The sequence below is a fragment of the Drosophila eugracilis genome, unplaced genomic scaffold, assembly GCF_018153835.1.
Source record: "Drosophila eugracilis isolate 14026-0451.02 unplaced genomic scaffold, ASM1815383v1 contig_2088, whole genome shotgun sequence".
Taxonomy (NCBI): Eukaryota; Metazoa; Arthropoda; class Insecta; order Diptera; family Drosophilidae; genus Drosophila; species Drosophila eugracilis.
The window spans coordinates 7,729,543-7,756,255 of NW_024572964.1; the positions used below are offsets into that span (position 1 = coordinate 7,729,543).

General features: G+C 42.2%; 1 protein-coding gene across 17 annotated transcripts in view; it reads right to left on the reverse strand.

The window, feature by feature from the left end:
- Window positions 1-23,949, reverse strand: part of LOC108107817 (Down syndrome cell adhesion molecule-like protein Dscam2) — a 32,518-nt gene extending 8,569 nt beyond the window's left edge. For 5 of the 17 annotated variants that reach the window (XM_017215551.2, XM_017215562.1, XM_017215565.2 and 2 more), the window contains exons 1-15: window positions 23,257-23,948; window positions 17,166-17,498; window positions 16,932-17,093; window positions 16,160-16,306; window positions 15,926-16,043; window positions 13,734-14,182; window positions 13,332-13,476; window positions 9,085-9,236; window positions 7,002-7,274; window positions 5,420-5,704; window positions 1,800-1,919; window positions 1,484-1,657; window positions 1,219-1,369; window positions 877-1,157; window positions 325-810 (exon numbers count right to left, since the gene is read on the reverse strand). In XM_017215551.2, the coding sequence (XP_017071040.1) occupies window positions 325-810; window positions 877-1,157; window positions 1,219-1,369; window positions 1,484-1,657; window positions 1,800-1,919; window positions 5,420-5,704; window positions 7,002-7,274; window positions 9,085-9,236; window positions 13,332-13,476; window positions 13,734-14,182; window positions 15,926-16,043; window positions 16,160-16,306; window positions 16,932-17,093; window positions 17,166-17,498; window positions 23,257-23,305 (3,325 nt within the window). In that variant the 5' untranslated portion in view covers window positions 23,306-23,948. The other 12 variants (XM_017215552.1, XM_017215548.1, XM_017215555.2 and 9 more) reach the window with 5 other exon arrangements.
- Between the last annotated feature and the right edge of the window lie 2,764 nt (window positions 23,950-26,713).

A 26,713-nucleotide genomic window follows, 5' to 3' on the forward strand; every position in this document is an offset into this window, starting at 1 on the left:
GCTGTAATAAACTTGCGCTGTCCCGGGACCTCAAGAATCTTCATGCTTAATCTCAACTTTGTATCTGTTGTAGTTCCTGAGATCTCAGCGTTCATACGGACGGACGGACGGACGGACGGACGGACGGACGGACGGACGGACGGACGGACGGACAGACGGACATGGCTCAATCGACTTCGCTATTGATCCTGATCAAGAATATATATACTTTATAGGGTCGCAAACGCTTCCTTCTATCTGTTACATACTTTTCAACGAATCTAGTATACCCTTTTACTCTACGAGTAACGGGTATAAATACTGATTTAATAGAATTCCACTTACCATCCTCCATTGTCTGAGCAGCAGTGGGTTCCGAAAGGGGTCCTGGTCCAACTTGGTTAAAGGCCTGCACCACGACAGTATATCTAGCGAACTTTGCCAGTCCACTGAGTAGAAGCTCTCCATTACCGCCATCACCATCTCCCGAAACAGAAGTGAAGTTATAAGCCGTATTTCCCGAGCTTGACAACTTATAGCCCACATTATAGCCCTGAATATCACCATGTCGTAGTTCTGGTAAAGGAGCAACCCAACTTATGAGCAGCTCCGTGGAAGACAAAGGTCTGGCAGAAAGACTCAAGGGAGGTCCTGCTGGTCGCTGTGGTTCCGTGCGAACTACTAGCTCCTGACTAGGTGCACTTCGCCCAGCCGAACCCTCGGCAATCACCCGGAAGGCATAACGTGTCGCCGGCTTAAGATTCTCGATCATGGCATTAAAATGCGGCGGATCCTTGACCTCCATCTGCTGCCATTGCTCCACAAACAATGCTGGTGGGAGAGAACCTTATTAAGATGTAAGCTATATTAATTCTATAACTAAAATCCTATACGTACGATCTGCCTCGCGGAATTCCACTATGTACTTGGTTACATCGCCGGTGCCCAAGGTCTTAGGTTGCCACTTGATATTCACCGATCGACTGCTAATCATGGCCGCCTCCAGCACACTGGGTGGCAGTGGGGGCTCCTGTACCTGCAGTTGCACCAGCTGCTGATCATTTCCATAGAGATTGCTGGCCCTGCAGAAGTACGGACCACTATCGGTGGCATCTACAGTACGTATTTGCAACTCCGCGGATACTCCGTCCGGCGTGGCTTCCTGCTTCACCGAGATCCTAAAAGCGAATGCATCAAGATTACTTTCGTTGCCCAGGAAACCCGCCTCAGTGCACTCACTTGTAATTGGTTGATGGATTCAGGGTGTTCTTGCCCGAGCGCATCCAAACAATGTTAATCGGCTTGTCCCCACTAACGGCGCACTGCAGCAGCGCTGTGTCGCCCTTTTTCACCATTACGGAACGGGACGTGGAGGAGAAGTACGGCGATGCTGAAAATGGCGAACATTTTGCCCATTTTAATTACGGCGGTGATTCCTCCGGGGCCCTCAGCATTGCAATTAACCAAATTGCCACGGCAGCGCACCTCTCAGCTAAATACTTACAGTTCACTTTCAGCTGGATGACCTTTCCGATGCCGGTGCCGATGCCATTGTTGGCCTGGCACAGATAGAAGCCCTCGCGATCTTCCTTAACATGTTGCAGGAGCAGCGAACCATTGCCCAGGAGTTTAGTGAAAGGACGCTCGCGTACCTCCTCGTATTCTCCTGATTTACTGCCTGTTAAGAGTCATTTGAAGCCCCAGAAAATGTGGGTTAACTTGGTAAGGATATGTGTTTCTTTTTTTAAAATAGGTATTGTTAATCCTTACACCTTCCTAACTTTACCAAAACGTATCTTTTGCTAGTTGAATTATCTTACCTGTAGCCTTTTTCCACACTATACTGGGTGTGGGGACACCCTGCGCCTGGCAATGTAGCATAATGTGTCGATTTCGCTCCACATTCGCGTCGACGGGCTCGACAATCCAGCGAGGTGGCACTACGGGGCGTATGCGTGATATGAAGAGAAAGTTAGCTTACACGGAAAATATCTAGGAGCGTAGAACGAATGATTCAAAAGAAAACTGCTAAGACATACAGTAAAAGTAATGGTTCTTATAGAGAGAGAGAGATATAGAGAGATAGAGACAGAGACAGAGAGGAAAAGTGAAGATTTCTGGCAAAGTAAAAAACGGCATAAAAGAATTTTGTTGTTTACGATCTTAAGATTTTCATTGTGCCTAGCACAAATGTAAAAACTGTTTGAATAGTGGTAGCAATATAGTAGGAACTTTTCAACTAATATACAAAAGGATAGTTTGCTTTTTTTTTTTTTGGGTGGTTTGCTTCAAAATCAAATACAAAAAGAATTTTCATATGCAACTCAGTCAAAAATTGAACAAAAATTAATGTTTATTCTTTGATGTTTTTATGTTTTATGTTTGATGTTTAAGGAAAATCATTTAGGAATGTCCGTGGGGAAAATTAATTATTATAATTTGTTGGTGTGCAAGGATTTTATTTTTCATTTCGTTTCTCGTTTTATATTCAAATTGATCGCTTTCTCTTTTGTGTGTTTTTCTTTGATTCGCCCACGCTCTGTGCCTCACTGTTCGATGTTGGTTGTTTTGAAAAAATCGCAAAAAAGGCTTAATATGTTCTGGTATATTCGGCGCATAAATTAAATAACAAAGGCATGCCAGAAGCAAAATGGAAAATATATATTTGCATAGAAATTATAGAATGCGCAACATAAATGTGAACGTGGGTGTGAGCTTTATAGTTTGGACACGCAGCAGCAGCTAACAAAAACACCAAAAAAGCGAAACAATGAAATGGGATTTTAATAATAATAATAAAAAAAAAGATTGATCCCATTCCAGTGGATTGGAGCGTTTTCAATAAATTATAAACTGTTTACTTAGCAGCTGCATTTAATTGCCAGCCTTTGTTTGTGCACCAATAATGAAACGAAAAAAATATTAATTAAAAATTAAACCCGAACAAGGAGTAAATTATAGAGCACCAAATGAAATTAACAGCTGGCCCAGGGCTCACTATTAATTAAAATGATTTCTGGTTATTATGTTTTTTTTTGCTTTTTTCAAGGATTATTTTGCATAGTACAAAGCGTTTTTTTTGGATTGGGAGTTGGGTGACAGCGTGTCTAATTCGAATACGGAAAAAAATCTTTGCACACAACAACAGCAGCAGCGTCAGCCTGGGAAATGGAGCATTGGCAAAATAAATAAATTAAATTTTTGGGGAAAACTGTGCACGTCAAGCTCTTCGCTTGGCAAATGAAAATAAATATAATTGCCAACACCACCTCCCCCTTCAAAGGCTGGGCGGCTGACTGGCGAAATCGGGTGGAAAAAGCTTAACGGAGCAATTCTCTCTGTGTGTGTGAGAAGTAGAGGAGGAAAAACCGAAAAACCAAAAAAACGAATTAAAACCAGAGCTTAAGAACCGAGGAAAACGAAACGAAATGGAGAGCAAGCAAATCATAAATAAATGGAAATTAAAATTCATTTGTCACAGCACTACTACGCGCATGCAGATGGCACAGAGCAAACTAAAAAATTGCATCTCTACTATGTACAGTCGGCATGCTGAAACAAAAACGTCAGCCAGCTGGCCGCTTTTCTATTTAAAAAACATTCATTCTCAACTACATTAGCAAATACTGCGAAGCTTTAAGTTTCTTATCCATTTATTTTTCGGTCGGTTTTCCTTAATTTATTTTCTTTATTTTTCTTTGCGGTTTAATTCACTTTGCTCTGCAATAAGATTAGGTTTTAAGCGTTTTGTCAGTCACACGCACACACATACACACAGGCAATCAGGCAGACTCACACAAGCGAAAGGGGTTTGATACACCGAAAAAAATTGGTCTAGGAGCAAGTTAAGTACTTAGAGATTTGTTTAATAATTAGAAAACTTTTACTTTTACTTCAGTTTAATTTATGAAAATCTACATAGACTTGTAATTATATGAAATGAACTACAATCCCTTCTCATATTTTTTCGGTGTGGAAATATATTAAGCGATTAGAGAGGCCAAAACCAAATTGAAGCATAAGCGCGAGTTTCATAGCATCTTCGAAGGATTTTCAGGCGGAATCGTTTCCTTTTTTTCTTGCGAACTCATTCTTTTTGAGCGTTCGCCTTGTTTATTCGTTCGTTAATTAAGCACAGCACATTGAGCATAGTAGTAGATGAAGTGGAGTTTTCGGAAGCTGCAAGTCAAAAATGAAGAGAGGAGCCAAGGGTAACAAAGGAGCTTCTGCATTTATCCAGCAGACCGAGCAGCAGCAGCAGCAGCCCACTGGCCGGCAACCAAAAAAAGGTTATATATATATATATATATAGCGAATAAGGCAAATGAATCTTAAAGCAGCTTATTTTTCCATGTTTATGCAAGAGTATTTGTATAAATTATAATTTTACAGCTAATCACGAATGCGGTGCGCCCTCCAGAGCTCCAAGTTCCAAGTGAAAATGAAAGACCGCCAATTGAATTTCGCCCGGAGAGCGCACTTAATTTATGCATCTAAGCACCCGACTTGTCGTGTAAGAAGCGTTTTAAATAAATATGCAGCAAATCAAAAACGAGATATTCATAAGCTTTATATACGTAATTTGTTAGATTTTTGGTTACGAAGCGCATAAGAAGCAGTGCAGTTAAAACGGTTTACCTGGTGAGACGGTTGTCAAAAAAACCCACAGCGTGCCAAAGCGACTTAAGGGTGGCGGGGAACTCTTAATTGTAGATTAGTAGGGGTATTTTTTTTTTGTTTTTTGGGGGGTTTTTAAGCGGTACGTATTTATGGAGTTATGGGGAGTTTTTTTTTTCTTAGTGAGAGTCAAAAAATCAAAGCGCCTTCGGGCTGGGCAACGTTCAGTTACGCCGGAGCAACCAGAGAGCTCCAAAAAAGCTTGGTTAGCCCTATTTATATTTGTTGTTAAAAATCAACCAAAAAATATATCATCAACAAATGAAAATACCATTAAGAAGCTGTTCTTGAATACATCAGCGGGAAAGCAAAAAGTTATTGAGGGGCAAGTGAAGTTCGCTTAGTTTGTATGCGTGTGTGTTTTTGTTGGTAAGTGTGTGTGAAGAGAAATAATATCGCCATTTTTGGTAACTTTAACTTTGAACTATCTTTTAAGACTCTTATCTTTTCTATTATATATTAATTTACTTAAAATTCTTTGAACTTTTGTACTTTAAAGAAGTTATCCTAATCTGAGTTAGGTTACGAAAATATATTTCCGCGCATAAGTATGCAATATAATTACGTTATCCTTCTAACTTGTTTTGAAAAATTTGTATTGCATACTTACAGATAGTTCAGTAATTGATCAAGGGAAGCCTTGACTTTAAAATACTTTAATTTATAATTACTTTACATAACTAATGGCTTTGATATTTTTTGTGCCTTTCTCTTTGTGTGTCTGGTGTGTTTAATAGTGTTGATGGGTACGCTAGTACGCTACCTTTGACCTGCAACAGGGCCGTATACTTGATCTCGGCCGCCGGATTCTTGGCCACGCACGTGTACTCGCCGGAATGCGTGGCCGATAGCGATGGAATGCTCAGCAGAGAGCTGTACTGGTCTAGCATGGTGACATTGGCCCCCAAAAGATCGGGCAGCGGATCACCGTCCTTCAGCCAGATAAGCTTCAGCGGCGCATCGCCCCTGGAGACCCCGCAGACGGTCCTCGTCCGCATGCCCTCGGCCAAACCCTCCTGGAAGGCGAACGGTTCTATGCTCGGTGGTACTGCAAGAGGAAAGATCAGGCGAAATGGGTTAAGATTGACACTGGCGGACGGCGACACTTGAGCGGAGACACCTGGCGATTCATTCCCACGTTGAGTTAGTTTTGCTGATTGTAAATTTTTTATACTCTCTCTCTGTAAACCTTCGCAGATTTGTTAACACATTCGAATGAAAACGCTACTTAATCTTGTACAAACATTCCGAAAATGGAAACATCATTTACAAAGGATAGCAAGGATCATATATAGTTATATATATATAAAGGTATATGTATGTTTATGCAATTCAATGGTTCTGTGTTACATGGTACATGAATCAAAGTGCATACGAAAGGAAACTCAACTACTTGCAACTAAACGGGATTACGGATACTGGATTACTGGACTCAGACTCAAGTCACTCGTTATTTTTACCATTGACCAGCAGGGCCTGTGAGTTCTCCACCTCGGCGGCGGAATTTCGGACCACACAGGAATAGTTGCCAGTATGGTCGCTGCCCAGATTCTCGATGACCAGGATGCTGTTGTATTGGTCCACCTGTTTGACCGACATATGCTGGGTGGGATCGATGGGTCGGCCATCCTTGCGCCAGTTAATAGTCAGGGGTAGATCGCCCTTTACCACCGAGCAGGTGAGCGAGGCCCGATCGCCCATGTTCAGCTGCAGGATGTTCGTTTGGAAGGGACTGAGCTTCGGCGGCACTGCAAGGGATCAGCCAAGGATTGATGAGCCAAAAGGGAAGCGGAAGGAGCAATCAGTGCGACCGTTAAAAAGGTTGCGATTTATGAAAATTTAATCAGCACGGCGCTTCATTAGGGCGCGAATTCATTAACATTAACACTAATGAAAGAAAAGGGTACCGTTTGCTCTCCTTCAGCTTCCTTTTCTTGTTTTCTTTTCTTTTTTTTTTTAATTTACCAACTTTTAAGCTTAGATTATTGCGCATATTTAATTACAGCAAAAGCAAAAAAAATGTACATGTACACACCCGGCTGAGAGCCAAAACAAAACAAAATTAAGCAGAATCCGTAAAAAAAAGAAAAGGAAAATGGTATGCAAAAAGGTTGGCAAAAAGGAACAACTTGAAGCGCCATAGGAAACTACTTAGTTTGCTGTTAATAATTAAAATGCAATTTTCACTTCGTTTCGTAGCCCGCTGCTTGATGTCATCGCTGGGTGAAAAAGCTGTGAAAGAAACCAACCTCGACCTCCTCTTTTTTTGTTTGTTTTTCCTGGGTTTTCTTTTGGGTTTTTTAGTTTTTCATGTTTTTTGATAGACCCCAGCCTCACATACTAACCTATGACCGTCACCTCGCCACTCCGCCGGGCGCTGTGACCCTGTTTGTTCCTCGCCCAGCACGTATACACGCCGGAATCTGAGTTCTTCTGCACTGGGCTGATGGTCAGGGAGCCGTCCGGCTGAACACGCTGTCGTATATCATCTGGCAGCTCCCGTCCGCCACGCTCCCAATGGATCTCCTCGATGGGATAGCCAGCCACCGGGCACTTCAGATTCAATGTCTCGCCGGAGACGGCGGTTACCTTCGGAATCAGTCGAATATACGGAAGACCTGTGACAGAAACGGGTGAAAAAAGTTTAGGCGGTGAGTTAGAGAGGTTGGAACGCCAAGAGATATGGAGGAATGTAAATGCTTGACAGATTTGCGCGTACGTTGCTTTTTTAATAATGCAGTAAACAACTACACATACAAAGAGCAGAAAAGGGTATCACAAAGAGCAGATACGCTGAGAAAAAACATCACAAACTTTGAAAATATTAACTTTCCTAGTGGCTTGTATTAACCCTTCCGTTTTTAGTAATTTAAAATAGAAAATTCTATTGTTTTATAAGCCCTAAAAAAACACACTCAAATCCAATGGAATTTCTCCCCGTGCAGACAACAGGAAGCGGAGCACAATGTAATATGCATATCCTGGCTGGTTTCGTCCTGTCTCCTGTGCCCTCCGCCAAAACACTTTTCGGGAACGTGGAAGGAAATAATGCAGCAACTGTCGGTCGGTGGCAGCAGCTGAAGGAGCAGCATCTCCTCTGGCTGCCTTGTGGCCTGGGGTTTTTTCCTTTTTTCTGCGGAATATGCATAATTTTGCGAGCATGTCATACGTGGTCTCTGTGTCCGTGTTTTTCGGCGGAGTGGATGGAGATTTTTGTAATCACCGCCATTACCAAGTCGCGCAATCAGCGGCATCGCCAGGCTTTAAACTAAATGATGATGGTGGAAGCGGGATTCATTTTGTTCTTTACTTTTTTTTTTAGAGGCGGCAAACAATGTTTGCAGGGTATGCGGAAATTGTCAAAGGGCTTGAAAAGGAAGGAAGGTACGAACAGAGCTTGTGACACAGTTTTTTGTTTTTATTTGATTATCATACCAAATCACTTGGGTCTTTAACTTTGGCCCAAGGATAAGGCTTCGTTTGGTTTATTTGATTTGAGTGATAAATGTCGAACAGGGAAGAGATTTTCTCCCCCTGATTTTTCTTTCTTTCGTTTTTCATGTTCAGTCCACCAGCAGAGCATCGTTTAGTCGAGAACAGATTTTTCGTGAATTTACTTGACTTTATTTTTCAACTTTTTCACTGCAAAACTTTGTAAACATGGCGCAGTTTTTGCCGCCGCTGTCGTTTTGTGTTTGCACTCCTGCTCCTGCTTCTGTTCCTGCCAGTGCTCCTCCTTCTCCTCCTGCTCCTGAATCTTTCTCGCTGGCAACGCCATTTTGTTTGCCTGGCGACACAAAAATATTTGATTTCTTGCAAAAACAAGGCAGATGGTGCGCGTGCTGCTGGGAACTGAAAACTGGGTGGCTTTTCGGGTGGATTTTCGCTTTTTGGACTCGAGAGGAACACGGGGGGGACATGAGGGACTTTGTAAGGGGGGGAAAGCACTGCAGCCAAGCCGAGAGCCATGTTCAACAAAAGTGTGCGCCTCGAACAACACTTCACTGTGCTGCAAAGGCACAAAAGTAAACTTGTAGGGAGAACGGGAAGGGATGGCCCAAAGGATCTTTGGGGAAACGGCAAGAACATGGCAAACGTGTTGTAAAACAAAATCAAGCAAAAGTAGGCAAATGCCAGAAAGAAAGAGGAGCCAGCCTCGAGCATGGAGAACGTTTAAGTGCATATGTAAGTAGCTGGCCATATTTGTATCTGCACAGAGGGAAATTGGACAAGATAAGCCTATCGTTTTCTAAGAGATTCTAACTGAATCTCTGCTTAAATATCCTAAACGGTAGAAACTCTATAAACTATATCTAAGTACTTATGGATTTCAAAATTTAAACCAGCTAATAAACGTTTTTTTGTGATATTTTTTTCCATGTGCATCACTATGTCTGAGTGCTAGTTTTAAGTGTGAATACAACATACCATAAATATTCAAGCGGGCCGCATGTTGCACTCGTCCTGCACGATTTTCGGCGATGCAAGCGTACTCGCCACCATCCTCGACCATGACGTGGCTTATGTTAACATGACTAATTACATCGCCATGCACGGTGATGTATTGTCCGATCATAAATCTGAAATGGCAAAAAAGAGGATGGTTTTTGGATGAGAGCACAAAAAACACATTAATATTGGGTTGGTTGCGATTTTCAGCGGTTGCATGCGGCGTATGCGCAATGTGCGGGTGTTTTACAATTGTTTTCTTGTTTTTCAGCTGCTGCTGCTGCCGCTGCATATTTAAGCGTATCACACACACATATACACACACTCACAGACATTTACAAACCACTGCACTTGCATACTCATCAGCTAGGCACACTTCAAAAATGCAGTATGACCCAAATCCCTTTTGGCTGTAGGCTTCATTTTGTTTTTGTCGTATTTTTGCGCTAGATTTTCGCATTTTTCCGTAGTTTTTTTTTCTATTTTTCGTTGCCATATTTAGTCGTAATGAAGGCTGTCAGTCGAGCTGTCGGGGCTTAGCATAGTTTCCATATTGCTGTCAATGTCATGTGCCACGCCCACGAATACGACTTCCACTTAATGCGGCTGTTACGTTACGCCCGGGCTCAAATAATGAGAGGAAAAAAGGATTTCACGAAGCGCTCAAGTTGGCATTAAGTTCTGCGTTTGTTCCTTTGTTTGCCTCGCCTTCTTATTGCCACAGACATTAATTACAGGCAACATTGTTACGCATACGCCATGTGGCACTCACACAATCGGCTCTTGCGGCATCTTATATGCACGAGTATGTCTGTGTATGGTTGGTTGGGATTGCGATCTAAGCCAGCACACCCGCCGGCTCATTAGTTTGTGGCCCAGCTCGGTGGCAACTTTTCAATTGGCATTACGGCCGCAGTTGGATGGAAGTTGGAGTTGGAGTTGGAGCCAAGCCGGAACAATAATGGCGGAGGCAAAGTAATTACAATTTTAATTAACTTTTGCAGCAGCCGCATTCTGCGGCTAGAGGGGTGAAGGGATAATGGCGACGTGGGGCTTATGAATGCATAAGCCCGGCGAGCAAACGCTGATTTCCCCAGAAAGAGTGGCCAAGTCAAGCCGAAAAATCTTTATGGAGTGTGCCCAGGCTTGTAAAAACAGCAACTGTAGTTAAATGGAAATGGAGATGGTAAAAGGACGCAGTCTTTTTCTGAGAGCAAGACACACACACACACACACACACTGAGTCGTGGACTGCAGTCCGCAGAGCACTTGAGCGCATTGAAACAATGGCGAGGACAAAATTGCAACAAAGTCGCACACATCCGCATTCACATCCGCACATCGCCGGCTTAAACGTGGCATTGCAGAAGTTTAACTGCGTGTGTGTGTGTGTGTGTGTTTGGCAGTGTGTGGAGCGTAAAACGCTTTGGCTGCAACAATATAAACCTAATAGCTTGGCGCGGCTTTTGTGTGCTGTTTTAGCTGATTGCAGAGTGAGTGCCCGGCTCTGTGGGTGGCTTAATTCCAGCTAGCCAAAAAAAAAAAAAACAAGGAAAAACTAAAGGAAAAAACAGGAATAAGAATTTTGAGTGTAGGTGCCACTTGCAGTTTGCCAGCCTCTTAAGGGGCTCAGGCGAAAAGTTTCGTGGCGAAAGTTTACGAAAAATTATGAATTTCAATTTACGTGAATCGAGTTTGCACTTGGATCCCAATCAGGTTAGTTTGCAAGCTCAGATTAAGGGCACCTAGGTGAGGAACAGGGTGGACCTTGGTTGGCAATAAATAAATTACTTTTTTCATTAACTTGTTTTACCACAGAAATGTTCTTAGATCACCTTATATATTAGACTGTATTAATACATCCTGAAAATCTAATTAAAACCAAGGTTCACCCTAATTCACATGACATTGTGTTGGCTAAAAAGCGTTCCTGTTCCTCCTCTAGCTTAAGCGCTTTCTCATTTAGGCCAAAATTACACACATTTCCATAACGCCTGCAGTTGTAGACAAACGCATCACGCACACACGCCTCCGACGATGTCTTAGCAGCTCGACAGGAAAAGCGAGGGAAACCTGGCGGGAGGAAAAGCTCGAAGGAAGACGTCTCCTCAACTGGCTGGGCCTGAGTTTCTGGTACCGCCGCAGACAAACTTTTGAAAATGGCGTAAAATGAGCGTTTGAGTGTTGCGTTACCTCGTGCGCGCAATCATTTAATTTCCGCCTCGAGGCGTCTGCCCCCCAAACATTCCCCGCGCCCCACCCCAACAGGCTTTTCCCAGCATTTCCACCGACTCGTTGCCTGTTTGCCTGTCTGTCTGCCACTCCAACTTAAGTGTGTGTGTGTGTGTGTGCAGGAGTATGTCTGTGTATTAAATAAATACACTTACCAAGTTGATATACCTTTAAACCGAATAATGTAAACCACTTAAAACTTGGCAATAACAACGCAAACAGCAGGAGAATTTGTGCAGCATTGGGAAGGATGCTTGCTGGCTGGCAAATTAGGTTGCCAGCGACGCCAGGATAATGCCTGCGGGTATTATGTGTCAAAATTGTGTTGCTCAGATAACTTTTAAATTAAAGCCATCGGCATCTGCATGTCCGCACAAGTTTCCCAAAAGCAAATTTTCACACCGACCACATAACACACAAATTTTTGTAATCAATTTTGCCTTGTGGTCAAGCCATCTTCCTGGTCCTGGTCCTTTTTCCATCCTCCCCCATTCTAGAATGGTCAAGACTGAAGGACCCTGGGTGGAAAGGATTACCACTTGAGTGAAGCAAATTCATGGCAATGTCGTCGACAGCCCCAAGTTGCAACTTCAAGTGCTTTACATGCATAAAATCGAGTCATATTTTTATGAACTTTTAAATGGCTTGCGACTAATGGAGCCCGATGTCTTAGGGATCATGTCTATGGTTATTTAAGGACTTAAATTCGTTAGCTATAAGACATTTAATGATGCTCGGAACATATATTCTAGAAAGCTTATATTTATAGGGTAATCATTAAGAGGTATCAAATACTCTTTTCCCAAAATCTAATATCCCATCAACTTGATAGAATCTCATATCGGGCTCTCGACATATTGCATAAGTTTTAATTAAAATATAGCACAGCTGGTCGAGGCAGGACAACAATCAGGACACGGTTGCCTTAGTTTTCATTCCGGTCTGCCTCACTAAGCAAGAGCCAAAGCCAAAAAGCGAGTGCAAATAAAACGCTGCTGCTGATTTTCATGATGGTGCTCGGTATTTTTAATCAACAACAGAAGTCAACAGTGATGGGGGGCGTGGTGGAAAACTTTGACTTGCAAATCATTACAGACGTAACTCAAACAATTAGTGGCAGCTGCCAACGAACTGAAAATTAAGCAGAACTCCCCACAAAATAAAAAAAAAAGAAAAGAAAACAGTTTGCCAGCAGGTAGCAGGGAGGACGATAAAAACCAAATGAATGGCACTGACAATGTCGCCAGACCGAATTGCCAATCAATCGATTCTTTCGCTGTTGCATTTTATTTGCATCAAACACTGCCCAGAGAGCTGGAACCCAACTATCTGAATTCAATTTGATCCGATCTCTTCGATTTTATTCGGCCAATGCAAATGTCAATGTCATTAAAGAGCTGCCTGGGATTCAATTTAGTTGGCAATGTGCCAGCTAAAAATGCAATTAAATGCGTAAGGCTACTGCCGGGTTTTTGGCCGACCGGGCTTAATTAACAAATAGAAAGGCAAAGTCGAAACCTTGGACCAGACGGCAAACACAGATACAGATACACACGTACCTATCCGGATTCAGATTCTGATTCAGATACATTTACAGTCGCTGGATCAGGAGTGAATGAACGCTGAAGCAGACGAGGCCGACCCAAACCACCCACCTTTGTAGGCGCGGCAGTCGGCAGCCACTTTCTATATATGTATATGTTTTTCTATATATTCGTGAGGCAATGTTTTTGAAAGGAAAGCGCAGGGAAAAAAATATAAAAAATAAGGGGAAAAGCAGAAAGCACACACATATACACACACACAGACAGAACGAGTGCAATAAATGCAACCGCAGCCACAGTCAGGAGCCGCAGTTGAGATAAATTTTTGCTGGGAGCCCGCAGCGCCGCCTCTGCCGGTGCCATTGCCAAGCCCAACCCCCTCTTTTCCGGCCCCTCTTTTTCAACCTCTTTTTCAGCCCCTTCTTGCCCCCTTTCAACAAGTTCAATTACCTTCCGTTTGATGGCAGCGGAAATCCGTCCAGTGTCCATGAAATTTGCGGCGTAGGATTGCCGGCAGCGGAGCACTTGAGGCTCACAGCTGGTCCTGGCTGCAGGGTCTGCTCGATGAAGCTGTAGAGGAGTACAGGCGGCGCATCTGGGGAACAGAATGTGGTGGCAAGAGGTCACATTAATATTTAAGCCGTTAGCTAGTACAATTTACGGGAGATTATGTTGTTTTAAGGAATCAAGGACCTCGAAATGGGGTCCAAAGCATTTTGTATGTAAGGAACTTTGAGGTTATTATATAGTGTTAGAAAAATTAACTTTAGTTCAGTTTAGTTATGAGAAATTCAAAGAAAAGGTAATCTACTACCATTTTGATCCCCGAACTTTAATATTTTCAGAACTCACCTCCCAGCTGGAGCTCCGCGGTGGCCTGGAATGTATCGCCTTCGGGCCGTCGCACCACGCACTGGTACATGCCCCGGTTCTCGCGACTCACACGCGGCACCACCAGGGTGTCCTCCACGCGTCCCGACGATGGCAGTTGGCGGCCGTCCTTGTACCACAGGATATTCTGCATGCCCACAGGGCTGCCGTTACTGGTGACCAGGCACCGGAACTCCGCAGTGCCACCCATGTGAACGCTGAGGACATTCGGTGAGATTTCCACTTGAATGGGCGTGGCCACTGTCAGTCGGAGTTCGGCACTAGCCTCACCGCCCACATTGCCGGCCGTGCACTTGTAGACTCCGGAATCCTCACCAGTCACGGCCTCGATGGCCAGGATAGGGCCGAGCAAACGGACACGGGGACCACTTAGTACGGGCAGGGGTCCGGCTCCATTGTGGGTGAACCAGCTAAGGGGGAAGAGTAAGAATGAAATGAAAGATTTATGTGGATCAGACTATTGTAAATCGACTCCATTAATCGCGAATTTTCAATTGGAAAATTTAAAAAAAAAAAAAAAGGGGGAACGAACAGAGAAATTGTGGTTATTGCAAACTATTCCATTATTCAGTACAGTCTGAGGGAAAACCATTATGCAACCCAAAAAAAAAAAGAGAACTGAAAACTTCAGAATAAAGAATTTATTCTATAAAAGTAGTTAAATCTAATATTAAATAATACAAATCAAACTCAACACTTTTCAGAACATAAAATCACATTTTCGTTGGAAGTTAAAACTTGAAAATTGATTTTTAATGAGAAAAATCTAATTAATTTTCCCTCTGCATTTAAAATGTACATTTAACATTTATAATTGAAAAATTCTCTTTGTTATTTGAGCACAGAATACATTTCCAGACCGACTTTTATTAATGGAGCTTAGCTTTTGGGCAACTGCAGCTCATTTATCACGGACCATCTGGTCTACTCGAGCAAATCTAGCATCCGATGGCTGTCAAAGTTTTGCAGAGTATTAAAAGAGTATTTTTGCTGTAACTATCAGCCAGTGAAGCGAAGTTCAAGGCCTGATGGACTGACTACCTTTGGCATTCTTTATCCGCAATCTTCCCATCCTCAACCTGTCTATGTTGGCTGATGGTGCCTTTGTTTAATGTTGCATTAATCCTTTGCCTCGCTCATTATCCCTCTTCTGGTAGGACCCATCATCCCGCTCTGCTGTATTAATTATGAAATGGCTACAAGTTTTTTCTCCCCTGACACAGCAATCTATATAGATATATATATATATATATATATATGTGTGCACCCTAACATACCATCGCTTATAGATTCTTTTGTTTTCTGTCAGCAGAGTCTGACATTGTCCCTCGTTTTTTCCACCTCCCTCCTAAAACCCATCAGATCTAACATTACTTGTCTGCTTATCAAAGCGTAATTATGGTAGAATACACATATTTGCTGTCAGTGGGTTCGATGTGGCTGCAGAGACTTTCTATCCTTACTATATACACATCATTACCTAGGCCATTGTTTCTCAACAAGGGTGTACGTTACGCTGCATAACGCATACGACCCGTTGGCTGTCGAGAAAGTTAACTAACGCTTTTAGCTCACATTCCAATTAAGGCAACACATTACCAACTCTTTAGACACATTTTACAAAATAATGTGCACGTCAGCTAACAGTCTCTATGCCACATCGCTCTTATTTTGACCCCCAGAGCGGTTGTTTATTTATTTGGCTGGCAAACTAAATGCCCTGGCCGCACATTTTATAGATGTATGCGTTCCAATTAACTCACACCAACAGAGCATAACTGCCAGTGCACTGGGGAAAAGGATTTTAAGTTATGAATTTCAGATTTCCTAAAGATTTTATAGAAAAATGTTCATAGGTAATTCCTAAGACGAACGTCTTGAAAACTGTTTAGTTTTAAAAATTGAAAAGGCAACTTTTTTGGCACTTCAAGGATAATGACTTAAGATCCTTCAGTTTCCCCCAGTGCACTAATAACTAAGAGCCAAACGTTATAGTGTTTGTGCGGCCAGGACCTGTCAACGTCAAAAGTTTCGCCAGAAATGTGTGCTAAAGCTCTCCGCAAGCGAATGAGTTGGTGGGTGAGTGAGTGGGGGAGTCCTTTGTGGAGTGGGTATGCCAGTGGATGGCATCGATTTGCGGCACCTATACACACCTGTATTCGGGCGAAGGACAGCCCTGAGCGACGCACAGGAGCACCGCACCCTCGTCCTGCGACACCTGCACATGAGCCGTGTGCTCCACCACGCTCGGCGAAATGATGCCGCGATGCGCTGCGGCGAGAGATGATAGAGATGATGGAGATATATGTGACATTGGTGCGGTTCGTTTTGGCTGGGTTTTCTGGGTTTTCAGGTTTTGGGCATGGTTTTAGGTGGGAAATACTCACAATTAATACGCAGTCGAGTGGGCGAACTGACGACCACCTGGCGGGTGAGTCGATGCATGCTGCGGCAGCGGAAGGACTGCGACTCATCGCTCTCCTGCAGATTGTGGATGAGCAGCTCACCGGTGGGCAGCAAATGGAATTTGCCATCTGGGGGATAGACAAAAAAAATGGAAATAGTGATGAATATTCTACCCTTAAAGGAACTATTGTCAGAAACCAACTTGAAAACCAACCAAAACAGAAAATGTAACTAAAGTCTCAATAGAGACTCTTAACTGACATTCCTGCTGACAGGATTAATCAAGATGGATGCCTCTATTATGTCGCATGATGCTGATTTAAATCTTCCGCCAGACACTCTTGACCTTTCCGAATAGTTGACCCGCCACAAAAGCCGGGCAAAAAAAACGATGAATTTTGAAAAACGGGGAGAGAAAATGCTCTTTGTAATATAGACAACCAGGAGTGGCACCTCGTCGCTGGAGTTGGTTAGGTTTAAGGCAAAAGGCAAGCCAAAAGCTCGTCTCAAATTGCTAAAGGACAATGTTAATTATGCACCAAAGGACCGGAGAGAGTGGAGAGAGTGCAGGTGCGGATGAAAATGGCAGTTAAGCAGGCAAACATGTGAGGCAAATACTGCCAACAAACAATGCACTTTGTTGGCTTGCCTGGCACAGGGACAAGGATGCCGTCTGAGTTGAGCCTCGCTCTGTTTCGTTTCGTTTCCTTTCGGTTTCTGGCAGAAGGACGACAGTGCCCCCGGGTAACTTACCGCCTTGCAACGAGGGATAGATGTAGATAGCGGGTTCATGAACCCACGAGACCACTCGTACCAATTCCTTGACGAACGTGGGCACCACGCAGCGCAGAATGGCGGTGCATCCCCGCGCCGCAGATAGCACCTCCACATCCACTTTGTAGGCCTGTGCCACAACTGTAGAATTATATGTATACAATATTTGTTAAAATGCTGTCACATCTTCTTTATCCTGCTATAACCACTTACCCGCCCTCACTTGCACGTCCCGCGAAACGATGCGACCCACTGAATTGCTGGCGATGCACCGATAGATCGTGTTGTGCACATCCTGATGGTAGGCGGCTGCTGCAAATGGCATCAGGACCAGGGTTCCGTTCCGCAGAACCCTTCGTACGCCATGGATCTCGGTCACCGCCGAACCATCTGCGTGCACCCAGTCAACAGTCGGCTGTGGACTTCCGGAGGCTGAGCAATCCAGCCATCCGCCAGAAGAATTTGAGAACTCTACCCGACCCGGTGGTTCCATCACAAATCCAGGACCGCGCAGGTGGGCTTCGAACGGTTCACTGCAGGTGGTGTCTGGAATATGCAAAATTGTTATTAATACAAATTATTGGTAAAGATATAAATGGATCTTAATAATAATTTTGCACTGTTTATATTATATTGTAGCGGGACTAGTAGATGGTCACCTTAGTTATCGATATTAATTCGATAATCGATGTTAAGCTAAGATCAATTCATTCGTTTGTATTCGTTTCTTAATAGCGAGTTGAATGAACGAGAAGATTCTAAAGTTTAGTTCTAAAGTTTAGAACTAAAATTCATAATTGTCTCTTACAATATGTAAATATAAATCAAAATAAGACTATGATAGGTTATTTTCACAAAAGTTTCTCCTAAGTATTTCATGCATTCTTAAACATTTAATAGAGTTTCAGTATATAGAAGTTAAACGACAAAATCATTGTATTAAAAAAGACTCTTGATTCCATGAAGTTTAAATTCTTATCATTAAAAAACCATCTAAATCACTGAAAAACTTCTAAAGACCTAAATGCATAGAAAAAAGAATTTGGCAATGGCTGTTCTAGATTTTCTCTTGATTAAATGCATTTTACGGGCATAAAATATTTTACTGGCCCATACATCATTTAGAAACCGCATAAAAATGCAGGAGAACGTATTTTAAAATTGTGAGCTGCCATAAACAAAAGCAATAATCCCGGAGAGATATCAAAAATTCATAAAAGGCCGCTGGCTGGCCTTCTTGGGTGTGCAAATCCCTTGAGACCCTTTTGCACTTTAATAAGCATTTTACATATTTCATAATACCCATTGCCATTGTCGCATTCGAAGCCCGTTTTCGTTTCATCAGAGAGCCCTTTTCGCGAGCAAACAGATTTAGCCTTATCCCAAATTAGAATAACAATTTCGTCTTTAGCAGAGGCAGTCTTTTTCTTGTTCCCAAATGGCCCCCAGACCCAAATACATATATGCAGAGTAGTAAGAGGGTATATATATCCATCTATATATATATATGTATATATATATATATATATCTCCAAATTGACATTTCGCTTCATATTCCACATGAATGCGCCTTGGCTGTCTGTCTGCCACCGAAGCGGGCATCTTTCCCTGCGGCGCTGTGCAAATCCTTGCAACTCGTTCAATCTCCAGCATTCGTCCTGCCCAGGACCCTCAACCCCTTTTCCCCGTCCCTACAAGTCATTGTGTCTGCAATTAGAGTTGTTTTTTGTTGGTTTTGTTTTTTTCTCCTTTTTTTCCTGATTTTCTTTTTGTTTTTTGCCTTTCTGTGTTTTGTTCTTTTTGGCTTTGTACGCTTTTTGTTGTGCCTGGCCAGGCGCTTTTTGTTTTATGCTCGACAGCATGGATTTTTATGTAACTGCTTTCTGGTTTCGTCTCCGTCTGTCTCATCGCCTCGTTCTCCGAGATGCTTCCATTTCCCCCCGCAATCACCGTTGATTTCATAGCTCTCCATTGCTGCTCCAGCGGCAAGGATCACACGGGAAGAAAGAAAATTGCTATCGAAATTACCAGTAATAGTCTTTTTATCAGAAAAGTTGGTAATCACTAGCACGAAAGTTGAAATTCTTAAACTATTTTTATTAAAGGTATTCCAGTTCCTAATATTATTCAAGTATTAAAGAATATCTTTAAAATATTTGATATTTTTGGAACCAATATGCCAATGCCACTAAAAACCTTCAAGGATTATATTTAGTATTTAAGATAATGAAGTAATTTTCCATTCATTGATTAAAATACAAAATTTGCTAAAAATACAAATTCAAATTGCTTAGCTATTCTCTCTCATAATTATTTCCCCCGGTGTAGTCACAGCTCCTGGTCCAGGACATGGATAAAGACGAGGCCTCTGCCAGGCCATAAAATTATTGCAAGTATGTCTTGAGTATGCTTGGCACTCGTTTCTCATTTTTTCAGCTTTTTCGGTAGAAAGGGTATGTTTTACGAGTTTGTGCCTTAGAGCTGGCTTGGCTCCCATGTATGGTGTACGTGTATATAGGGATGTGGGATGTGGTTGGGTGCATGTGAGTCGGGATGTATACACATCCACTTGTAGGGGTTTTATTCTTTCCTGCGAAAACAAAAAGTCCACCCTATCCGTATTCCTGTGCGTGCGCTCTTCCTGAACGTCCATGCATGTATGCATGTGTGGGTGAGCTTTGTTCCGGGACTGGGATTTTTATTTTTATTTTTTTTTTGTTTTTTGTTGCCTGCTCAACTTGCTAGTCGGCCTATTGCAATGCTCAAATGAAGAAATCAAAAATCAAGGTACTACGTTGAAGGATTTGTGAGGTTCTTTTGAGTTGGGAAAACCAAAGCTTGGGAAAAATTCAGATTTTTAAAGCATTCAAAATTATGAAATTTAAATAATTCTTAAAGAATATATAAATTTATCCTTTCGTTAAGGAATATTTCACATTATAAGTAAAAGAATCCCTTAAATTCCAATTAAATTTGAATTTTATAACCAACCAAACTCAATATTGAATCTCACAGGCAAATGGTTATGCTAATGTGTTAATTTCCCAATGCTTTTATCTCTCTGTATTTACTTAGTAGAGAACAATTTGCATCGCCTTTATGACGATACAATTGAGGGTTCGCCAATCAATTTCGACAGCATAGTTTTGGCCAATGCAAAAGCGCATTTGGACTGTCTACATTTGCCACAAATTTCTTTTCCAAATTGTTTTCCCAGCTCGGTTTTTCTCTGATACCTGCAGCAGTCATGGAACTTTCGGTTCTACCTCTGCATGTGCAAATGCCCCTGGGTCCCTGGCCCCTTGTCATTTTCCCTGTACCGCCACAGGCAACCTCCTTCCTCCCTCTCTCTTTCTCTTTACCCCTTTTTTTTTTCTTCTTTTGGCTCGCATTTCCGCTCGTTTTGTGTCGTACATTTCACTCCTTTCACTCCGAATGTGTTTCCCATCCACTTGTGCGAATCTTGAGGGGTTACTTTGCCAAGCTTCTCAGACATTATGTGTGTGTGTGTGAGTGTGTTCTTTATTTCTTTTTTTTTCTACTTTTTCCCAGTTCTGTTTGGATTATGCCCTTTTGGCACTTTTCGAAATTATTTCGTTGCCTCTAGGCGAGCGGGCGTGATGCATGTTGTGTGGCTGCAATGTGTCTGCACTCTCCTGGCAATGCAGTGGTAATATTTCTAATGGCCCACGATCCAGGGACAGGCCAAGTCACCCATTAAAGCCACACAAAAAATAGGAAAAAATATTATATATATATATATGTTAGGTATAGAAAACGTGGCACTTTAAGACCAAGGAAAAAAATTCCCGGGTCTCAAGCGGAAATGGAGGACGAACCTTGTAAGCAATCAGCTTGAAAAATACAGGAAATTCAATTTTTATGCGCAAAAACAAGCGGCAGGAAGGCGTGACCCAAACACCCAAAGATATCGACTCAATATTGCTTGGCCAAAAAGAAAATAAAAGCAGAAACTTGAAAGAAGTTAAAACGTTTACAGACCAACGCGCAGCCCAACAACAACAGCAACAGCCACCAAACGAATAATAATTGTAAATAACTTGATTTTGTTGCTGCCTTGGCCGGAGTCCTAGTAAGATGTGCTGCTCCAGTTGGCCCGAAGTGCACACAGGACTTGGCTGGAATGGGGGCCAGGACGGGTTCAAGTCCAATAAGATGTTCGAAATCTTTTGTTGGCCGAATTGTTTTGCGAAACAAGAGCAAGGGAACTAAAATGGTATATATTGAAGATGTAGGAGTGAATTTTTTGGAAAAACCAAAGCGGTACACGTGGAAGTTTAACAGAGTTTGGAGTTTAAGATGTTTGTTCCTTTTTGTAAGATTGAGCTGGATAATTTGGGTAACTATTGTAATCATTTTAAAGAGTTTTAAAAGAATCTAAAACTGTAATATTTTTCAGAAATCTGAAGCAATCGCTTGGTTTTAAAAAGATAAAAAAAGGAGTAGCTTACAGAGATCGAAAATTGTTTTTGAAGATTTTAAGGAAGAGTTTTGACTATTTTCGGTCACTGAAACTTAAAATTAGTTTGGAAACGAAAATTCGTAATGCATCTTTATCAATTCTGTGAGTAAAAGTTATAAACTTAAACTTATAATATGACAGCTTTTTGCATTAATAATGCCAGCTACAGAAACTAAGGTTTCTGAACCATTTTGGCTTCTCAAAGTTTGATTGCCATCTGGTGAACATTTAATTTAAACTTTATCCCTTGCACTTCATTAATCCTACAACGAATTAAAGCGTTTGTCATAAACGGTTTAAAACATAATCAATCATAGTGTGCTGGAAACTTTGGCGTTGGCCATAATTTTTCATAATTTTACCATCACAATACCAAACCTTTTTTTCTCCCTCCCCCAGTTCGCCTTTAATCGGATTTGTGTTATCATGGGTGTTGTTGTTGTTGTTGTTGTTGTCGGTGCTGGTGATTTTATATAACGTATTATATTTTATGATTATCTGCATGGAAATGGAATAACAGCACCGAAAAATGTGAGCCATCTCTCACAACGCCCGAGTGAAAAGTGTGTGAGCTTAGACATTGAGCAACAATTTCATTTGCATATTTTTCATTTGCTCCCAGCTTCCAGCACCGACGAGGGTGCGAATATATATATATATATGGGTGAGTATGAAACATGAAATATCTGTGCGGCATTTTGATAATGTTTTTTTCCATTTTTTTTCTTTGGTAGGGAATAGACATGTAAGCCAGTCGCCATCGAATGCCGGAGCTAGGCAATGAAAATTGGAAAATATCAAATTTCCAAAAGAGGTTTTTACCCCGCACAAGGAGCCCGTCGGTTATGAAAAGGTCGGTGGGTCGATCGAGTGTTCTGCTCCTGACACATTTCATTAGGCTGTCCCGCACACACTTTCATAAATACAGAGAGAAAATGTCTTTACCATAAAAAGAGATTCAGTTCGGAAAAAGTCTACAAGCGAAGGTTGCAATCCCCACCTTTTAAAAGGAAATATTTTTACATATCATCATCATTGTTTTAAGAAAAAGTTTTGTGTTTCAAAATGAACTTAAAATATCAAGTTTAAGCTCTTAAAAAGATAGTTTTTTTCAGTGTAGACACATATAACGACGAGATGGGATAGTCGTTTGTGTGGCATAAATTGACGCCTGGTTTTTATCATAAGGCAATTTCATATTATGTACAGGCATTTCGGCTTTAGTTTTGCTGGCAATTTTATGGTCTCCGGTCCTGTGGCTGCTCCATAAAGCGACCAAGTCATTTGCACTTAGTTCTGGATGGTAGACACTCGTACTTCTCTACATATATCATAAATTATGGCACCTCCTCACTCGTATGAATCACCATAAATTCAGGTCTCTATGCGGCACTGAAGATTCTCTTTTGAATGATAATAAAGTGAGTAATTGCCTTGACTGAAGATAATCCCCTCGCCGCCCCCTCTCTCTCACTCTTTTTCCTTTCTTTTCCGCCTAAGCCGGCATGAATATCCCGCAAAAGCCCCGAAATCCTTTTGTTTTACTCGCAAGACTTAATAATAAGTTCCGTTTCGGAGGCGTTAACCGAGGGGAAGAACACCAAAAAAAAAGGGAAGGAAAAAAAGGAAAGAAAACACACCGACAGCTGTTGGGACTTTGGGTAAGAAAATCACACGCACTGCCGGTGGAAAAACAAAAAAGCACTAAGCATACTTTGCGGCGCGTGCCGAGCGACTTAGGAAAACCAAGAAGAGGCGCCTAAAATGCCGGCAGCCGGGCTTAAGAGTTTTTCCCGGAGAGATGTTGATGGTGGCACCTACCGAGATGGAGCAGCAGGAAAATCACAAAAAAGCGGCTACTAATCCACATGTTTTCCGGCTTCTGTTTTGATTCTGATTTGAATTTGAATTTGCTTTTGGATTTAAATTTTTTTTTTAATTTTATTTCTTTTGTTTGCTGGGTTTTCCTTTATTTTTTATTTTTAGCTGAGCTTAATTTCTTTTTCAGGAATTTCCTTGGGCAGTGACTTGTACAATTTTGATTTGGCTTTCACTTTTGAGCAGGTTTTACATTTCAGACACTTGACTCTTCTCTCATTCTTTGGCACATTTGTATCTTTAAGATTAATATTTTCTTTTTTCTTTTCACTCTGTTGATTTGGATGATTTTGTATGATTTTTTGGTGTTTTGTTATGTTTTTTTAGGGGACTGCATGACCCGGTGCCGGCACACTCTCCTAAACGAAATGAAGCACTCCCGCCAGGACAACCGACTGCCAGCAAGGACTCGACTTGACTGCGCGCCACCAAACCGTCGAATGGTCGTCGTTGGCCACGTTTAGGAGCTCTTACTAGAAAAGTAGGGACACCATTCGGCTCTCTTCCGGACTCTCTTTACGGCGGAAATTCACCACACGCGCACTCACTTTCGCACTCAGTCCCGTTGCATTTTCAAATCAACATCCGTCGTCCACCAGAGCCGTGCGTATCCTTCGAGCCTCGAACAGCAACTGCCGGATGCGGCGGCGACCATCAGCTCTTTCCTGACAGCTCCATTACATTACAATGTTCAGCGGTGCAGTTGGCAGCACCGCCATCGTTGGACACACTCTCGGCGCCTGCGCACCACCATTTGTTGTCTGTGGTTAGGCACGACCTTTTTCGAGCGCCTTTCGAACAGCTGTGTTTACACTGGACCATTTGGATGGTGGTGCTGCCTAGCTGGGTAATGGGTATAAAAGTGGGTGGCTGGGTGCTGCAGCCACATGCGTGAGTGCCGCCTAGCTCAATGTTTCAATTATTCCGTCCAGCTTCATCTTCGTTGGCATAGATTAGGCATCATAAACTCCCTGACGTTGATGACTTTTTCGTTTATGAGGGAATGGGTTAACAATCTCATTTACTTTCAATTAATAATGCTTACCATAAATTTGCTTTCAATTAATAACGAACGTCATTTGGCCAACTCTCTTTTTGGCAGCCCAGTTAATGGACTCAATATTTGCTCGCATAATTTACTTGGCATTATGCAAAGCAATTTCACACTTAAGTCCCTTCCTGCCAAAGCATAAATGTTGTCTACATTTTCGGTTTTTTATTTTTTTTTTGGCCATTTCTACTAATGAGCATCGGGGGAAATTATGGCCAACAAGGCGGGGTATTTACTCGCAACAGGAAAATGAGCCACAGCAACATCGCTGCCAGCCAGCTGCCAAGATTCATAATATTTAGACTAAAAGTGTGCTTTTCGAATGGTAAGCACTTAGAAAAAGTAACTCAGGTTATAGTATGTCTTTAAATCTATCTTAAAGTGTAGGAAAAATAAGTTACCTGGAAATTTCTGAAAATAAAATTAAAAATATTCCTTAAAAACCAAGAATAAAAATGTCTTGTTAAGTTAATAACTTTTTTACAATCTCTATTTATTTTTAATATTTTATTTTCAGTGCACAGATTTTTTGTGGACATTTAACGCTGGCCAATTCCTTGTTTTTAGGACGCGTGAATGCGTAAAAAGCGGCAAGGAGGCAAGGAGGCAACGGGAGGCAAAGGGGTGACTGGTGGCTTGGATCTGGTTTTGGCCCACATTAGGCGTGCCAAGGACAGTGGCCACCGCAGCCGCAGCCACAACAAAGGCAACAACAATAAAACATAAGCCAGAACGTGTTTGCCTGCCAAATTTATTTCGGACACGGTAGCATTTCCCACAGCAACGCCAATGGAACACCAAACACCAAACGCCAGCAAACAACAAACAACAAGGAACAGTAACCATATTCATGAGTTCTCTATGCCATTCTCTGTTTGTGTGTGTGTTAGTGTGTGATTGTGACGTGCATTTGTGAGCGTCATGGTGTCCGTAATGGTATTGGTGCTGGTACTGGTACTGGTGTCGCTGCTAATGACAACGGGACCGCGTTGCGCATCAACGAGCGACACCAAAAAGTCATTGACTCATTGAGTTTTGTCCCGGTGAGCGTTTGTGCATGTGTGCGTTAGCAGAAAGTTGAAGGGGAGAACCTTTAGATACCCTCACTGTGGGTGTTGTTACTTTTCAAGGATGCTTTGAGACTTTTGGGGTTTATGGTATAAAGTAGGGTGAGAGATTAACACTGCTAAGAATATTTTATACTATACTTATGATAGCCACACCTTATAACCTGCAAAAACTTTTCAGATCAAGGGTATTACCAACTTCGTTTTCCGAATCTTCAACTTCTACTACCCTTTACCGCCACACTCTTTGGCTCAAGCAGCGTTATCGTGTTTGTTTGTTGGTTGCCTGGTTGGCTGGCTGGCTGACAAACTGCCAAACTGACGAACTGACAAACTTGCAAACTAACAAACTGGCAAACTGACTGACTGCCAATGCGTGTCTGCACACGTTGGCAGCGTTAACAGGAGTAGAGTGTAAGTGCAGTCACCGGGCAGCAAAAACAACACCGCCGGCGTTCAGGGTACCGTCAACCGTTATGGCCACTGTTCATTTTGAGCCCACTTCGCCCCACTCTGTCATCATTAGATGTGGCCAGGTGGGATGGTAGATTGCTAAAATTGGTACACTGGTGAGTTGGTGTAGGTAGCACCAGGTGCCTTGGCACTTTCAACCACTCCGCACTGGCCACTGACCATTGCAACGTGCCAAAAAGCATCGGCATCTTCCCACTGGGGCTATAAATTTTAGGCCAGAAAAGTAACGTTTCGAGAAGTCTCCTTTAAAATTCTATTCTATTCAGTTCAGTTGGTCATTCGTTTCTTGGCTCACAATGCGGCCAAAGCATTGTTCGGATGCATTCAATGGTTGTTCGGTTCATATCCGATGCTGGCCACAGGTCACCGTTGGCCTGTCAACCCAATTCTATAAATCTACATAACAATTATGATGCTGGTAAGTATTAAAAACAATACCAACAATGGGGGAGTGCACAGAAATGAAAATGGTAGTTACTAGAAGGGTTTAGAAAGTTGAATCTCTTGAAATTTCTGTAGGAATTATTATACTTACTTATCAGCTAAGAAACTTCTTTAGCAAAGAACTTTATTTAAGAAACTTCTAGAACTTTCTAGGCAAGGTTAAAATATATTCTTTCTTTATACTCTTCTTCTCATTACCAGTTTTTCCCAGTTTGGGGATTATTTTTTAGCTGTGCATCTGCAAAACTATAGATTTGGCTCTGGCTATGGCTATGTAACTACAACTACGGGCTATTAACTATGCCGGCTGGCCATGTCCACCGACAAATTCTAACAATGCGTTGGCAGCTGGGCAAAAAGGAGG